This window comes from Mchenga conophoros, linkage group LG7 (genome assembly GCF_057382185.1).
Source record: "Mchenga conophoros isolate Kocher_MC1m ecotype Shallow Benthic linkage group LG7, M_conophoros_male_GT1.1, whole genome shotgun sequence".
In the NCBI taxonomy this organism is placed as follows: Eukaryota; Metazoa; Chordata; class Actinopteri; order Cichliformes; family Cichlidae; genus Mchenga; species Mchenga conophoros.
Window position 1 is genome coordinate 45,945,954 of NC_140532.1, and position 19,144 is coordinate 45,965,097.

At 38.4% G+C, this 19,144-nt stretch overlaps 1 protein-coding gene across 5 annotated transcripts in view; it reads right to left on the minus strand.

Annotated features, from left to right (window-relative positions):
• The window catches only part of LOC146570886 (mediator of RNA polymerase II transcription subunit 13-like), an 88,856-nt gene that overhangs the window by 52,490 nt on the left and 17,222 nt on the right, over window positions 1-19,144 (minus strand). For all 5 annotated transcript variants that reach the window (XM_085279667.1, XM_085279664.1, XM_085279665.1 and 2 more), the window contains one exon: window positions 16,581-16,818. In XM_085279667.1, coding sequence (XP_085135793.1) covers window positions 16,581-16,818 — 238 coding nt within the window. The remainder of the gene's footprint in view (window positions 1-16,580; window positions 16,819-19,144) is intronic.

Genomic DNA, 19,144 nt, shown 5'->3' on the forward strand with positions numbered 1-19,144 from the left:
AGTTTACAGGATTCGCAAGTAGCGAACTTAATCCCACTTTTGAATTTTAACTGGCGTGAGTCAGTCTTCTTGCTTCCAGCTGATTTTAGAAGTCTTTCTTCCCAGTTTATTAGAAGGCCTGCTGCATCAGACAACAGCAGAAGCCACCCTTGAGCTCCTCCCAAAACAACAAACGAACAATAGCGAGAACTTCATTACGGCAAGCATGACGACAGGATCAATCGACATCTAACAGCTAATCACTCTGTGTTCCTCGCGTCAGGTAGCTGTGCTGTCTCACAATAAGCCACAGTTTAAAAACTGGTCTGTCTGCTTAAGTGTGTGGATGTCTTCTCACAACCACACAAAGGATGTGGCTTATTTAATTATCATAGCAATTAAGAAAACTCTGACCTCATTCACTATATGTCACTTGAATTACTGCCAAATCTCCAGAAGAGTGCACAAGATCGAACGAGCGCTGCAAGTTATGCTTTCAGCAGAAAAAGTATATAAATATATACACCATTTCAAGGGGGTTTAACAAAACCTATGTGGAAAGAAAGCTGCACTTTGAAGCCCACATTATCAGGTCGGAAGCACACTCTCTGCTATGCGCACTGGCACCTGTTTTCTGCGACAGCATTCAACATTCATCCAGGGAGGACTGGTTCATCGTGTTTGCACACAGCTCTTAAAAAATGTTGCTGTGTATGCAGGGATCACTTCGGCACATTGCTGAGCAGGGAGAGCATTGTCGCGAGCTCTTCACTCCTCCTCACTTCTTTATTTTCCACTATACGTTATCATTATGATGATATGGGGAACAATGGCTCGGCTAAAACAATATGCAAAGAGAAGAGACGGGAGAGCAGAGGAGAAAGAAAAGATTATATCTGCTCAATCTTTAGATTTTATATACAGTAATAGATCTGAGTGCCATTGGAGCATAAGGTTATGTATTCAGCTGCTCGCTGCCGTCATTAAAATGATCAGGTGGTCACAGCTCAAGCTAAAAAGTGTAGAGGCAGCACTTTAGGATCACCACCTTGAATCCTGGCTGCAATAATCAGAGAGGTGAAACAGATTCCAGTCGGCTAACAACTGCTGCCGAGTTGCACTTCAGCAAAACGCTTAATCTGTCACTGATTCGAAGAGGGTCCTTAGCCGACCGGCTACATTCTGCAGGACACAATAGTGCTATTAGGTATATGATGCAAATATCTGTCTCTGTGTTGGAATGGTGCCGCATCTACTCTGAACAACCTCAAAAAACAACACATAATGAAACTACTTGACAGGACACTTTAAACACAGCAGTACTTCCTATTTAATCCATGCAAAATCTTTCAAATGTTTAAAACACACACACACACCCAGAGTGGTGCAGCGCAATAAGTTTGCAAGTTCTCATTTTATCAGCGTGGGCTTCCTCCCACAGTTCAAAGACATGCTTGTTCGGTTAATTGGCGATTCTAAATTTGCCTTAGGTGTGGATATGAGCGTGTGTTGTTGTGTCTCTGTGCAGGGTGTACCTAAAGTCAGCTGGGATAGACTCCAGCTCCCCTCACCTTGCGACTCTGAAAAGCAGTTAATAAAAGCTATTCATCACACATTCTTCAGCTAATGAACAACAATTCAGAAAGAATTTTTCCTAAATTGTCAGTATTTCTTTAATGAGACGGCTTTTATGTTTAGCCGAAGAGACTGAAACTGTGCAAATACCTGCTCTGAACTAATTAAGTTATCTTATGTAGTTCCAGCAGACAGTAATCTAGTTTGCACATTAAAGAAAAATTGTAACTTTGAAGTTCACACTTGCTGTCTCTTTATTCTTCTCTAATGCAGAGAAATAACAAGTACAAATGTTAGAAATGAGGCAGAACCAGGAACTGTCAAAGTCCATCACTTTTAAAAGACGTGAGCAGTGACAGTTGGAACAAACAAAGCATGTATCTCAGTTAAGGATGACATTTGTTCCATTACCAGTCACCTCATTGTTATTTCAGGTGGGATACTGGTGGAAAAAGCATGCTCTAGTTCATGCTATAGTCAATTTTGAGGTTTTGGGCTACTCTATTCTGAGACGTCTGTTGGATGTTTGTGTAAATTGGAGCATATCTGCATGTTTAAAGACGGCATTTCAGAAAACTTGATGAAGTATGTGGGGAGGTTTTATGATGATTCTTGTTGCTTGCATGTTATTCTGTTCCAATCAAAACCTAGAGAGGTTTCACAGTACATAGCTTTAAAGACTGTTATATCCAGTTTTATTACTATCAATATTTATAGAACATATGGCGTAAAATCGATTTTTCTGAATTTATTCAGTATTTTTAGATTCATGACGGTGATGAAAAGATATTAAAAACCACTGACTCCGATATGTTAACAAACCAAGAACAAGAATCTATCTGGTTTTTTATCCAGCGTTCAGGAAAAGTGAGCACAGCAGTGCATATTTGGATAAATAATACGCATCATTTGCACATTAAAACATAATATCGCAGAAAACTAATCATAAAAATTTTTTTTTTTTCTTATTTTATTATATTGTGCCCCGTTCACCTGCAGTGTCTCCCCGTTGAATTCCTCCAATAAAATTATGAGCTTGCTCCATGTGTAAAATGCAAATCCAGGACTGTCAGGCAGAGCTGCGAAATAACCTGGAAATTGTGTATGTATGGCACTCTAATAACTGTGCATTCCTGCCGGCAGCTCCATAACAGTAATAACCTAAATCTAACCTGTATTTCTAAAGCAGGTGGCAAGTGGTGAGGAGGGTTTGTCTCCACAGGCCAGATTATGAGTTCACAGCCAGACGTGGACAGATAGAGGCAGAGGTTAGCCCTCCTCCCTGCTCTCTTCTACGACACACACACACACATTTTGGCAACCGTTTTTTCACAGGACAATTACCTTGCGACCTCTGCCAGCCCACACACGCACATACACACTTGTCCAATTACGGACAGAGTAAAGGAATGATAACAGTCACAGTCAAGCAATACACACACACATAACCTGTCATGATGCGTATACACACTCCACAACCCCTCCAGCGCCACAAAATATGGCACTCTCTTTCTGAAGGGCACAGCAGCACCCAGCTGCAGCATTCAAACACACGAGACTATCAGACTCCCCGTACACATTTGGCACAGATTTCCCCGTTTCACCTTGTTTAAACCAACTGCCTGCAGTAATGTCCGATTCACACACACTCACACTCTTCTTCTCTCTTTTAATTTCATTAAGTCTGATTATTTTCTCATAAGCATTTCTACTCTAATCCACTTGTTGGGTCGCACATCTTTGTAGCAGCAGCCAAACACTGAACTGATAATGGATATGCACAATTGAGGGTGTTTTTAAAATTCACTCCTGCTGTGGCTCACACATTCACTGGTACTGCAAAAATATGCTGAATGATGCTGATGACATTTGGATGTAAGATAAGGTATATGGAGTATATGGTGTATAATTATCTCTCTGCCGCCTTGTTTTTCTTTGCTCTTTCGTTTGTGGTCTCTTAAGATCGTTTCTGAATAAACATGTACATAATTTCCTTGAGACAGTGCGGTGTTAAGTGTTAAGACAGTGTTAAGACGCCCGTCTCTGGAACAACATTCACCCCAAGCTAGGATTGATTCCAGTCAGAGTCTTTTTCTGCTGGATCCCCCCCACCCCTCCACCCTCGACTCCTACTTTGTATTCCCCTCAGCTTTACTACAGTTTCAAGAAAGAAAAGGAAAATTCAGGGTGCTGGAAGTCGTCCTCTTAGTTAAAGCTTAAACAACAACATATAGATTTTCAAGTGTGAATTTCCAGCAGGAGCCTTGACGCCAGGGAAATGCAAATATCATAAATTTGCCTGATTGGGATGCACGTCATAAATATTTCAGCAGCCTCAGATGAAATTATTCCAATCATACAGCATAGATTAAATTGCAAACACCTGCTACACACGCTTAAGTGAATATCCCTCTAACTCTTCCTCCTGCAATCACCTTGACCACATGCTGTTTTGGTGGCACACCGGAGCACCGCCTATGGTGTTATCAAAGTCATCAGCCTTTCGTTTTCCGCTGCAGAGTGTCCTAACTAGATAACGCTCCACCCACACACCCTCTTCAGCAAATCCATAATCAATCCCATTATAGGTTTCTTTGTCCGGTTGTTAACCGAACACATTTGTGGGCTGATAAAGCAAACTGACATTTTCATTTTAGTGATCAAGCTGCTGCTTTTATACAGAATAATTTGTGACCGCAGCGGCAGAATAATTTGAAATTCATAAGCCCACTGTTAGGGTTCCAAGGTTCAGTGGCTTTACAGCACATGTAACACTTGTTACCAAGTCTTTTTATATATATATATATATATATATATATATATATATATATATATATATATATATATATATATATATATATATGAAAGCCATGTTTGATATTTTTATGTGTTTGTGCCAGGAGAATGGAAAAACCATGAAAATGTCTCTCTATGAAAGAAAAGAGATCCTAACCATCACATCTGCACTTTCTTTGAGACTGAACAGACCTTCTTTTTTTTATGCTCTAAAACATAATCGGCAGTGAAACAACGTAATTTAGGAGGTTTAATAAAAACTGGGCCATTACGCAGATACAAAGATGTGACTCAGATGCAAGTTTTTTTTAAGTCGCAGTGGAGGAGAGGTAATGACTCATCCTCATCCAACTACTGTGGGAAAGTCATTCCACCACAGGAAAGGAAGGAGACTGCAAGGCCACTGCAGGGAAAGGGATAAATAATTAGACAATTGCACCAGAGCAGAAAGCGAGGTGTCTAGGTCACGACCTGAAAGTACAAGTTTTGTTTTTAAAGTCAGTATGTATAGCCACGGCCATAAATAGACACAAAGGACAATTCTGACAGCAGCTGTATGGATGAAAAGAAGGAAAAGGTTAGCAGGATGCAGGAGTGGATACAGTGCGATTTGGGAGCTGTGGCAGGCCGAGATGATTGCTGTGATTTGGGTTAGGCAGGAAGGAAGGCATGAATGTGGTGAGGCTGAGAAAAAAAGTGTCATCATTATTGACTGTACTGAAAAGATGGTTGTACACACTCGGTCTTCACCACTTTTTTTTTCAATCAAGTCTTTTCGACCACAAAGCAGTCATACCAACCCTGCTTTATTGTCTGAGTAATTCTAAATGTGGCATTATATACATTACATAATTCTTAAAACTAATGACAGAAACCAAAGACCAGGTAACCCAAAGGGTCGTTTTCACATAGAAACTTATAGAATCCAACAGTCTGGCAACCTTCAGATAGGATGCACTTCCGTATCGTTTATACATAGTTTATGATTAAATATCCCGTCAGCAAATATTGCTTCATCATAGCTGACTGCATCTCAAAAGGCAATATTTAGTGGTAAGAATGAACAGTTCTCTTTGATGGAGGAAAAATGACTAAATGCATTTACCATAGTTCCTGTCTTCTTATGGGAGCATAAGAAGACAGGAAGTGCCATTCGTCATATCTCACGTGAATGTTTAAACTTTTCACTTGTTAGGTTTACACTTTAAAAATGAACCAATCACAATGGACACTGAACAGTGACGTTGAAGGGTAGCCTATGTGTTATAAAGTGACACCAAAGGGAAGTGACCAAGCGTCAGCATGTGATGCACTGGGAATGAGACTAGGCCCTCCTTGTTCAAAGAAGTCTAACAGGAATGGCAGGAGGCCCACTAGTGAACCCTGGGGAACGCCTCCATGTAAAAAACATGTACCATTGGACCAGAATACAATATAGTCTTCTTTCAGCTGTGCTACAGTAGATCATCTGTCTCCATTTCATCCTATCCCTAGAATCCTCCTCTCTTCGTGTCCTCCTTCACTACATCTATGTCCTTCTCTCTCATTCCCTCCTAACACGCCTTCCCTCTCTTCTCTTCCTTTGTATTTGGCCAACAGAAGCATAGTTTCCACCGGCATCCTGTCAGCCAACTGGAGGCAATCATTGTTAACCCTGGGCCCCATGGTGGGGCCACAAGCCAGCATACTCCTAGTGCCAATCCCAAACCTGGATAAATGGAGAAGGTTGCATTGGAAGGGGCATCTGGAGTAAAAGCTTAGCCTAGTTGAACGTACAGATCATCAATAAATAATAATAATAAAGCAAGTGATTAAAAAGTCTGGGGAGTTATAAGAAAATGAAACCCAGGAATTCACTGTTAATATTTCCAAGACGTGTGACTCCTTGTGGAAGATAGAGCTCTGAAAAGCAATCCCACTAGTCTGAATCTTTCATACAGATTTATACTGACTATTTCTTATTCCTAAAAAGTTTTTCACCCCGGCCTCTTGTGGTCTTGCTTTGACTCCTTCAAATCAAAACAAAACAAAACAAAACAGTAAATCTGAAAGCTTTCACTCCAAAACTAGGTTATAAGAGTATAACCACCATGAAATTATCACTTTCATGTAACAGATTTACAGCAAATATGAGCAAACCAAACCGGTTCTTTGTGTTTTGCTTCAAGAGCGATAAATCACCTCTTTAGTTTAAAGACCACATGGGGTATTAAGTTTAAGATATTATTTGATGTACTGTCTTGGTTTGGCTGAGTAATTACCGTAGTAATTACAGTGGACACAATTTTGACACATTTTTAGCCGTGCATCCTTCAGAACTGAAACATTTTAACCAGCGCTTCTATGCAGAGCAGCTCTTTACAGGTCTATGAGCCATCACCCTCACACTCTCACTCACACACACAAGAGTGGCTCGAATCATCTGTTTGACACTTGTGATTACATGTGTGAACGTGTGACTTAAAACCCACCTACTGACTGCCAGATATTTTAACCATTTGAACTGATCTTTTCTCACTGTGGCTGTGTAGTGACATGTTGGCTCTCTGTCATGACTTACAGGGACATTTCAAGGGAATAGAGCCATCGTTAATGTCGAAGATTTTTCTTCCCTCGTCTGGCATATCAAAGGTGGGGAAAAAAGACCAACAGAACCAGACAGTAAAATGCATTACCTCGTTCTTGCATTATGACACTTTGACTAATGTGTTGTGGTTTCATTCAAACCAGTTCTGTCCCTAATCATCTCAAGGTATATTCAAAACACCAAGTGCTGTTGCCTCACAGCATGTGTCTTCTGGTTCCCTGAAATGTAAGTTACACCAAAGAAACATCCACACCAGGTAGTTGATGCTGCTTCATGAAAGCTTCCTGGTTAATTCTGTTTAACCAGGAAGCTTCTCTGGTGCTATTTACAATTACGAGCAATTGTTAACGAGTAATTTATGCAACAATTCTTTCAAAGATGCGACCGCACTTTCAGCGTTTGTAATAAATTATTTCATCACCGCCGTGTCCCGCAAACAGACAAAAAAGAGAAGTGTGTGTTTGTTTGTAGCTGCTGTAAAGAGACAGTGCCACACACACACACACACACACACACACACACACACACACATGCATACAGGCTTCTTTGTGGCTCTGTATGAGTATGTAAATCTCTTTGGTAGGTGTTGCTTCTGCTGGATGATCATAAGGTCCAGATTGTGTATTCAGCCACCACTTTGACCATTATGCATGTTTAAGTATGTGCATATGTGTGTGTGCGTGTGTACACGACAGCCTGTGTGTTTGTGTATATGTGTGTCACTTTCTCTTTGGCTGTGCTGGCAACACGCTGATGACTCAGCCCATTCAGCACACTAATCCTGTTTCCTCACAAACTGTACTCAGCCCACACTGGGTTTTATTATGCTGTATACATTATGGGCCAATGCCGTCTGATTTTAGGACAGCAAGTCACCATGAGTTGAACATGATGCTTTAATGCCTGTCATTTAACCAAAGGCAATACCACAGAGTGCTGCAGTATAGTGAGTAGAAAAAGATGCAAGGCTGGATCTAACAGTAAGCTGCACATGCTGCTGGGAGTAACTCAAAGCCGCAATTAATTAAGACTAAACAGCAGGTGAAAATATCCATCACTTTGAATAGTCGGAAGCCCATATCGATATATTTTGCAATTGGGTTACTTTGTGAATATTTAAACAAATGAGCTCAGGGGAGTCGGCTAAACCTGTCCTGTTACCTTAGATCACCAGAACATTAAAAATATTAAAAACAGCTACTTGGTGCCAGCCAGTGCCTATCAGGACAGCCAGAGGAGATGTCTGTCCTGTATCACAATGAGTTTGTAGAGTTGTCCAGCAGTGGGTTAGAAAATTTAAGTGTGAAAAGCACTTAAATCAATTCTACTTACGTCGAACATAAACATTACAGTGTTTGCTTAGACAACAAATGACCAAATATAATTCCATCTATTTTTCAACCCTTTAAGCCTAATGTATATATACATCGGTTTTTGAGACTTCTACCTCATCACTGTGATTTTTACCCCCAAAACTAACAAAATTAATTGCGCAACACATTTTTAAGCAGTAAATTACAAAAAAAGCTAGACATAGTAAATATGATACAAATTAGAACCAACATTATTGATATTATTTTTATTATTTATATATATTTTTTTATTTTATCAGATGGGTCAAGAAACACTATTTTCAATTAATTTAATTAGCCAATTAATTCATGGTTCAGGCTTTAAAGGGTTAAGGTTGTCTTAGGTAGTCCTAAAAAAAGAAAAAAAGAAAAAAGAAAAGAAAAGATTTTTAGGCTTTTTGAGGTAGTGCTGTACTTCTGGTGACTTGGCTCCACAAGTAAGACAGGCTGCCACTGTTTTTGGCTAGCTGACATTAGGCTTTTCTTAGCCTCAATCTGGGACTTTACAAGAAATACAATCACTTTTAGACACAAATAAATTTGTTATCCAGTTAAATTAATAACACTTATTATAATGTTACAGACGGGCTGGGCTCCTACCTTAAAGTTATCATTTTATTTATAGTCATTAGCCTTTAGCCGCTACCTCATTGATAGCACACCAGACAGCTTAGGGCTCTTTCACATTGAAAGCAGCATGCACGACACCAAAATTTGTGTTCAAGTAGCCACTACGCGTTACTTGTACTACGTTGTTTTGTGGCCACTCATGGTTTACACACGTAGTGTATGGATAACTAAACATGTTTGATCTGGCAAAGCGCTTGTGCCTGATGCAACCTTCCCAATACCAACACCACCACTGGGAGTAAACGAGCTTGTGACCACCTGATGCAGCTTTCAGGTAACTGCTAATAGTTAAATGGCTAACACTGACGTATGCACAGGCCAGGTTAATATTTATAATACCTCTTCAGTACTTCAATGTTGCTGAAACTGAAGCTTCATTGACCTTTCCAAGTGTTGCTTAGTGTTTTAAAGGTCAAAGTTCAACTGCTAGTGATGAGACAAAGACGGTAACATTGATATTGACCCATATGGAAAAGATATATATAAATCTTATAAAGTTTGTATCTGTCTTGTGTGAAACTTGTATGAAAAGCATACAAGAGTGAAAACAGATATAAGATCCCTTGAAAAATTATATAAATGAAACTTGTATGTTTTGGATGCTTACTAAAACAATATATGAAAGTAATTAGAAAGTGGCCTCTTTCATGAGTAAATCATATAAGTTTTTACTATTTCTTTTCCATATGGGGATGCTGCTGTAAACAAGTTTCTAATCGAACAGTAACTTTTAGTTTTGACAACGAGTGAGTAAGGATGCAAATGATATGTTACTTTTTTTTTAAAGCAAAAGATAACAATAAGGGTAAAATCCAATCACTGTACAATTCTGTTTCCCTAAATTATGTTTAATTACTTGACAGTGACTTTCAGGAACGTTTCACCTCAAGAAAGACAATCTACTTTCTTCTAAATTCTTCTAACACCTACCAGCATGGGTACATTACACGCAACATGCTTTAACAAGATGACTTTCCCAAGATGATGCATTTGTTTAAATGATCTAAGAGTCCTAGCTCCTTGCCTGTTTTTACACGGCTACAGTTTAGTTCAGCTATTCCAATAAAACTCTACAGTCAGTCTCTTTTTAAGCTGATGCGTAAGGGATGTTAAGCATCATCGTCTTCTTAACTATTACAAGTCTGATATAGCTTCTGAAAATTTGAAGGATGACAACCTCTTTTCATTTCATTTCATTTCATTTATTTGTTCATTTTCAGGCACAACAAATACCTATATTGAACATAAAATGCACAAAACAAAAAACAAAAATTGCCTGAAAAAGGAGTGGGACGAAGAAAACTTATTAAATCCCACCCCTATACTCACTCATCAACAAAAAAAAAAAACTTCCCGCAGCTACGCCCATCATTGCATAGAGACCCATCAACAGCCCCGGGCACATACAAGCATCTAAGCGGCAGCTCGCAAACAACAATTAGAGCCTTCATAACTGAATACAGAATATATAAATTATAAATTGCATTACCACAGGTAACAGGCAGTAATAACTACAAGTAACAAACACACATACATATACACACATATATATCTACACACACATGTACATATATGTACATACATACGCACACTTTTTTTTTTTTTTTTTTGGAATCCATACCAGCAATGGTAAGAGAACATACATTACAGAGCACACTAAAAGCATCATTGAGTATACTGTGACCAGACCAACTGTTTGTAGAGAAATTTAAATCTATGAATATTTTTGCATTGTTTCAATTGTAAACTCAGACTGTTCCAGATTTTCACACCACATACAGACACACAAAAACCTTTATGGGTTGTTCGAGTTCTGGGTAATTTGAATTCTCCAAAGCCTCTCACATTATAAACCTTTTCTCGAATTTCAAATCTAGTTTGTAAATTTGCCGGTAAAAGTTTAGTAAAAGCTTTATACAAAATTATGGATGTATTGTAATTAACCAGATCCTGGAATTTAAGTAACTTTGCCTGAAGAAAGAATTTGTGAGTATGATCTAGATAACCAGCCTTGTGAATAATACGCAGTGCTCGTTTCTGTACTGTGACTAATGGATTAGTTGTATTTTTATATGTGTTTCCCCACACTTCCACACAATATGTAAGATATGGAAGAACCAGAGTACAGTACAGAGTACGAAGTGCATCTTTATCAAGGTATGGTTTCACTTTGTTCAAAACTGCGAGGCTTCTGGAAATTTTGGTTTTTATGTGTCTGACGTGGGGTTTCCATGAAATTTTGTTATCAATTACGACTCCCAAAAATTTGTTTTCACTCACATTATCAATTGGTACACCTTCAATGATAATTGGTAATTCTACATTATATTTTAAATTACCAAAAAACATTGCTTTAGTTTTATTTATATTTAATGATAATTTATTTATGTCCATCCATTTTTTTATTAATTTTAGCTCCCTGTTTACGGTCATTACAAGATCAGTATAATCATCGCTACTGAAAAATATGTTGGTGTCATCTGCGAACAGTATGAGTTTAAGTACTTGAGAAACATCAAAAATATCATTTATGTATACATTGAAAAGTTTTGGTCCCAACACTGACCCTTGGGGAACACCACATGTAATACCAAGTTTCTCTGAGTGGTAATGCCCTATGCTAACATATTGTTCCCGACCCGTTAGGTAACTTTTTAACCAGTTACCAGCTTTCCCTCGAATACCATATCTTTCCAATTTATCCAATAATATTGAGTGATTGATTGTGTCGAAGGCCTTTTTGAGATCAACAAAAATACCAACTGCATATTTATTTTTATCCAGTGTATCAGTAATTTCTTCTACTGCCTCAATTATCGCCATTGAAGTGGTTCTTTGCTTTCTGAAACCATACTGACCAACCTTTATTATTTGATGTTTTTCAAGGAATTTTTCTAATCTTGAATTAAAAAGTTTTTCTAGAATTTTTGAGAATTGAGGCAGTAGAGAAATAGGCCTATAATTGGTAAAACTGTGTTTGTCATTACTTTTATATAGTGGTATTACTTTCGCAATTTTCATTTTTTTTGGAAAACAACCAGACTGAAATGATAAATTACAGATATATGTTAAGGGACTAGCAATATTCAGAATAACCTGTTTAACTACAGACATATTTATGTCATGATAATCCATTGAAGACTTACTTTTACATTTTAATGTGATATTTATTACTTCTTGCTCATTTGTAGCTGAGAGGAACAGTGAAAAGGGATTTGATTTTATATTACTGATATTTTCATTTTTATGACACGGGATGTCTGCTGCTAGTTCAGGGCCAACATTTATGAAGAATTTATTGAACCCATCGACAATATTACTCATGTTGTGATTTTCACCATTTGCATCAGTAAAATATTCAGGATATGATGTTCCAGAAGATCCTTGTTTAATTAAGTTGTTTAACACATCCCAAGTTCCTTTTATATTGTTTTTATTTTCATATAATCTTCTTCTATAATAAAGTTGTTTGCTCGTTCTTATAATATCAGTCAATTTATTTCTATATGCTTTATATCTTTGTTCCACTTCTTTTGTTTTTACTTTGATGAACTGTTTATACAGATTGTTTTTCTTTTTGCAAGCATTAATAATTCCTTTTGTGAGCCAAGGACTTTTTATCTTTTTTTTCTTTGTCATGTGTTCGTTTACAGGACAATGTTTATTGTACCACATAGTAAAAATATCTAGGAAATTATCATAAGCCTTGTCCACATCTGACTCTTCATACACCGAATTCCAATCTTGTTGTGCTAAATCGAAATTGAAGGCATGAATTGCTTCTTCATTTATTGTTCGCTTTGCTATCATGATCTTGGTATCTATTTTTTTTTTAAATCACAGTCACACAAAGTAAAAACTGGTAAGTGGTCAGTTATATCACAGACAAGCAGGCCACTATTAATTTGGAAATCCATGACATTAGTAAAAATATTGTCAATAATAGTGTCGCTATGAGAAGTTATTCTGCTTGGCTTTGTTATTGTTGGATATAGTGATAAGCTGTACATCGTGTCAGTAAAGTCACACTTTGAGTGGAGCAGCCAGCTAATATAAAAACATGTCAGAGCACACTGCTTTAATATCTGCTGTATGACTCAAAACATAAATACTCTAAATAGCTCTAGCTGTTCCATCAAATGTGTATGAATCAGTCTTCTTTTTTCTTTTTTTTAATGAATTCTTGGATTTTAAATTTTGTTATATGAATCTGGAAATCATGTCCATTTGGTAGTAAATCCATTAAAAAAAACATTTTAAAAAAGAGTTTAGATTTTCTTTTCTTATCCATTCGTCCCCTTGTTCCAGATGGGAGTAAGTACGGAATGGCCACAATCTTTGTAGACTATAATGGATTAATCCCAGTGGCTCTAATTATCCCCTCACTTTTCCATTAACACCAAAATAAGTATGACATACATGGTACCCTGGAGATTCAACGTAATAACTTTTATCCCCTATTTTTATAACTGTTCTTTTCAACTGTAGTGAACTTTTGTTTAATACTTTGGTTTACGACTAAACAGCTGCAGCACTAGTGACATTTCCACCAGCCCATATTGTTATTTGCATCTAGTTTGCATTAGCAGTAATGCAAACTAACTGCTCAAGTACAAAGGTAGGCATACCAGCTTAAGGTTCGTTCAACAGTGTGTTGAATATATGAAGGTGTAAGGCTTTTAATGGGGTAAAAATGAAACTTTTTTTTTAGACTGGCTCGGTCAACTAAGAAGGAAAGCAAGGCGAGCAATGTGATGTGAGAAATCACATGACTTTCGCATGTGACAAAAGTGAGGACAGAAGTCAGAGCAGTGAGTAAGCAAGGCAGAGAAAGAGGCGCAGAAAAGGGAGCAAGCTAAGATCAAGCTTTTCCACTATGAACAGATATGCAGGTGCGCAGCTTTTTTAAGACTCCTTAAAACACTGATATCCCCTGTGTGTGTGTTACAACTGATTCTAATTTGGAAGAAATCCAGCTTCACTTTAATTAACAATTATCAACCACTTCTTACACCCCAAGTGCTATTTTCAATGCTTAATAGGAATTATACATAGGAGACCTGTGAGATTTTACAAATAAGAAGTGTTATCATCATAAGTGTATGCTTGATGTGTGTGTGAGTATGTGTAGGCTACATTTGTTGTGCGTAGAAAGAGATCCCACAGCACTAACATCGCTCCGAAACTGGCCTCTATAAGATAAAGAAGTGGAAGTACTGAAAGTCAAAGACATAATCCAGCAGATTCTTACTTCATAGACTGAGACTACCTGAAACCCGCTCACTTGGACTTCAGTTAAACAAACAACATTGCGAGATCAACCCCTGTAACACAAGGCACTGCTAAATCAAACGGCATATACAGCAAGACATAAAAGTGACTATAATAAGAAATAGATATATCAATAGCTCAATGAATGCATCATTTTTCAGTTTCAGTTGTGTGACGCTGTCGTTGTGTTTCAGCACCTTATCAATATAAAAGAATGAAATATTTATAGTTTCAGGATTCAGTTAATCACTATGAGAAGAGTGTATAGAGTACAACAGGCTGATGCACAATTAAAGCTATTAACAGGCCATTTGTGAACATAAACAGCCGGCCAACATTGTCACCAAAGCAAGCCTTGCCACTTGGCAGCCATCTCTAAACATCTCTGGGTTCTTGTTTGGGTAGTTATGTTGAATCTAATTCAACCTGAATATTTAGAAACAAGTCTACAGTTAGAAAAAATAAGCAGAAATATCAACGTGTGACTTTTGTTGTTGATTATTACATTAACACAATTTTTTAAACAAAACAATGGATGTGTAAATGTGTAAATGATTATCTTTTTTTCTTTTTACATAACAAAGATACGATCATTAGATCAATTCGTGCCTTTAAACACATGTAATGCAGAAAAAATATATTTCAGACTTAAGAAGTAAAAATGTTTCATTACAATTATTTTTTCATTTTGTTACTTACTTTTGCAAAATAAGGTTTTGTAAAAATGTAAATATGTTGTATTTTAGTACATATAAACGTGTTTACACCGTATATAAAATATAAGAAATGTACATTGTGGTCATTTTCTTTCTACTACTCTAAAAGAAGGCCTCCCGAAATCTCAGAATATACCAGTGCATGAAATATTACCTTGACGTTCTTTTAAAGTAACATATAAAGAAAAATGTCTAGCACGTGTTAATATGCAGGATATATCTCTGCATTGAAAAATAGACAAATAGTAATAAAATTCTTAGAACAGTGACACCACTGCAACAGGAAGAAATCAATAACCATAAAATGTAATTAAAAAGGCTTAGATTGTTATCAGCTTTATTGGACCTTAGTGTGCTAGTCAAAGAGAGTTATTATCAGTGTTTTAGGCTGCCGTTAGCAGCTTGTAAATTGGTGAGGTAATGCTAAAATTTCATGCTCTACATCCTTGTTTTATGGCTTCAGGTAACTTTTTTGCTCCGAAAGCCTAAATGCTGCCACTGTTCTCACTACACTGACTCAATGTGTTTGCGTGATCGTTATCAGCTTTCATAGATCTTCTTAAATCGATGAAAAAAAATACCATTTTCACAAAGGCCAGATTATATCGGAGTTGGATGATGTGAGTAGATATAAACGTGGAGTTTGGATGCTGGCAGTTTGGATAGGGGAGGGGTAGCAATGAAAAAAAGGTGAGTTTTCTCTGTGTCAGTGATGCAAACGTAACTCAGAATATACACATGTTTGTGCAGAGTAAAAGGCTCTCCCCGGCAGTGGCAAAAACATCTGTCAAATACCTACTGCAGTGCCTGAAAGGCCTTTTCACGTCAAGTCAGCTTTAATAGATAACCGAAAAACGGAAATTTTCGCTATCGCTTCCACCTCTACATCCAATATTGTCTTTCCCAGCTCCCGACTCGTGTCCTGCTGAACCAAACCCAACACAATCCCTCTCCTGTTTCCCCGTCTTCCACAGGCTCGGTTGATACGTTAGACTTCCACACACGTGCACAGTGAGATAATGCAAATGTTGCTATAAATAGGGACAACAGTGCTGACAGTAGCACTCTCTCAAGTGAGATATCTCGGTGTAATTTTCACCAGCACACGCCGCCACACATAGTCACGCTGGCAAGAAAAATCTACTCGTTTGCTGCGCTTCATCATAGTGATAGTCCTGAAGCAGCATATAAACACTTGAGATGCAAAAGCAAACACAGATATGAGCTATAAGGGGCTCAAAAATAGGACTGCTCCACACAAACCGGATCAATATGCCCCAAAACATCTTAAACAAATGTGCAGCCGACTAAACAGCCTGAATCTGCATAATACTCAGGTCTGCTATATGAGAGCCCCTGCGGCTCATGTATAACATACAGGCATTATGCCACACTATGAAACCCTGCGTTATTGTGTGTATGTATCTAACACACAACACATATTTCACGATTCTCTGACAGTTTTTCATAAAATCCACTAAAAGCACAAGAAGACTGTATTTCACATGATAACTCCCCTCTATATAAAGCAACTACAAGCCCGTAAAGCTTACAACCTCAACTTCCAGAGCACAATGGAAGCTGAGGCGAAGACCGATGGGATGGAAAAATAATTGAGATGGATAGAACACAGGAGCGACCCTCATCCTTCATCGCTTTCATCCTCTTTCTCACCTTCCAGCTCTTGATGAATGACACCAGTAAGGTTGGGCTCTTCGCCCCACCAGAAGATCCACAGCTCCTTGGCATCGGGCTTGATTTTGCGTCGCCACACGCACAGCAGGTTGGACTGCACGCAGCGCATGAAGCTGCGCAAAACCGGGTCGTCCTGGGCCGGGGCGGAGATCACGGGCCCGTACTCCCCGCCGCTGGAGAACCTGTAGCAACGCCATTTAATGCCCGTCAACTCCGCCTGGAAGAGAAGAGCAATTAAAAGAACCTTAAATCTTGTATTTGTAATGCATTGTTAATACTTACAGTAAATAATAGAGTAATTTCCCCGTGGCTTCAGTGCAAACACAGTTAAATGCAATGTAAAATAATTAGTTCATTTATAAGTTAATTTAGCAAGTAATCTTTTTAACAATTCTTTAATCATTTCACTTTTTTTTTCTCTTGTTCTCTGGTGCGAGCCTCACCAAAGCGAGCGGATTTGCCGTTTCACGCTTTTTTTTATACTTCTGCATTGAATATTTTTGCATTTCAGGCCAGACATTACAGGATGCTGTCTTGGCTTCAGTTAAAAAGCGACGGTTGGTTTTCTTCTTTTCTATTTTTGACACCGATATGAGTTTATATCAGGAGGAAAATTAACAATCTTGCAGTGTGTTGCACAGAGAGCAATCTACTGCTTGACAACAACAAAACCAAGAAACTGATTGTTTCATGATTGAAAAAAAAAAAAAGGAGGCAAAGACATACACGCACACAGCAGCAGAGCTGAGCTGGAGCATGTGAACGCTTCTAGATTCCTGGGAATCGTTAGGACACCGACATGACACATTTACACCCTTGGAAATGAATGTTCTTCCTAAATCACGCACAAGAAAAAGTCATTTGGAAACATCACAAACTTTGATAGGTTGTGCACAGCCCAGGATGGGAAGGCTCTGCTGCATGTGATTAAAAATGCTCATAATATCATAGGTACCGATCTAGCGAACATCAGCGATATGCTAAATGACAATGCCCAACCCAGCCGCAGCCTGTTCACCCTGCTGCCATCTGGCAAGCGATACAGATGTATCCACTTCCGTGCCACAGAAAGTAGTTTCTTTCCCCGGGCTGTGAGATTACTGATTTCATCCTCCACACTTCAGCACAGATAATAGCTTTACTTTTCATGACTAAATTATTTATTCATTCTTTTTCATTTACCTTTTGTTTTGTTTTGTTTTGTGTTTTGTCGGCTGCATAAATGAACTACAGTTGAACGTCTTGCAGAACGATGATTAAAATGATCCTGAGTTTAATAAATATCTTTTTTTTAATCATTTATTAACTAATAGTTAATGTGCAATACTGTTGTAGTGAGGATTTCTAAAAACATCAGCTTCTAAATAAACCATTATTATATAGAAGATGAATTAAAACGAGCATTATGGATGAACCCATTAGGTGTGATTTTTAACAGTGACCATATAAATGGTGTTATCATATCAGACATTGCTGATTTAATCAATATCTGCACATGTCCCGTCCATTCATTTTCTATTTTCGCCGGCTTCCTGTTTACACGGCTATGATCGTTGCGTAAACAGTTAAAATTATTTAACGTGTCCCTGTTGTGTTGTTGTAACCTTATTTAATCGATGCTTTCACTCGCCGCTCTCGCCGCTGCTGGTGCTGCTGTAAAGATAGCATAAAGAGTGTGTAACTACTGCAGAGAGACGAGCTGGAGAGTGACAGGGAGACGTAAAGGATGGCCTTGAGTGAAATGCATGAATGAACTACTGCAGGAGTGGCGGCACTGAAATGCAGGCCAAGCCAAAAGCGAGAGAGACATGAAAAGAGGAAACAAGTGTCAGGTTCAATGGCTGGAATCTGGCCCAGCAACTGACATCTTCTCCATTTAGCCTAATGAGATAAAGGGTGTTTCTGTCGCCTGCTGCAGACTTGCAACTTTGGAAACGTCTCCTCCATCAAAGCCTGACAGGAGACATAATCCTGTCATAATGCTGATTTTTTTTTTTTTTAGGAGCACACACATAGTGTGGGTAAAGAAACCAAAACACACAAATGTCAGTGATCCTGTGATGATCACGTGTGCTCCGGAAACTATATTCTGATCTTTGTTTGGGTTTTCGTGTTTGCATTCGAGCATGAATGAGCAGAGTGCACAAAGGCATTGTTGAACAGGACAGAGATTTGGCAGGCAGAGGGAAAATCTCCGAGTGTGCTGCGCTGCCCTCCTCTCCTCCCCTGTGTTCACCCAGCTGTGAGGATCATGTTTGGCACACTGGCCCAGGCACCAAGCCATCCAAGGCCAACGAAGGGAAGAAAAATACTGACCCACTTTAACGCAGACACAGGTAGAAAAGAGCAGCTCAAAGGAAATTAAAGCCCGCGGTGTCTTTGAGTGGGTGAAGAAAAGCAGGCTCTACGGTTGTGATGATTGTAAAAAGAGGGGACAAGGAGGCTTATAGAAATGTTAAGTGTGTTTGCAAACTGGCGACTACTCTCTGCACCCAAATAAGAAGCTAAAAAGAGAAAGCAAGGACTCTGAGGAAGGGTCTGTA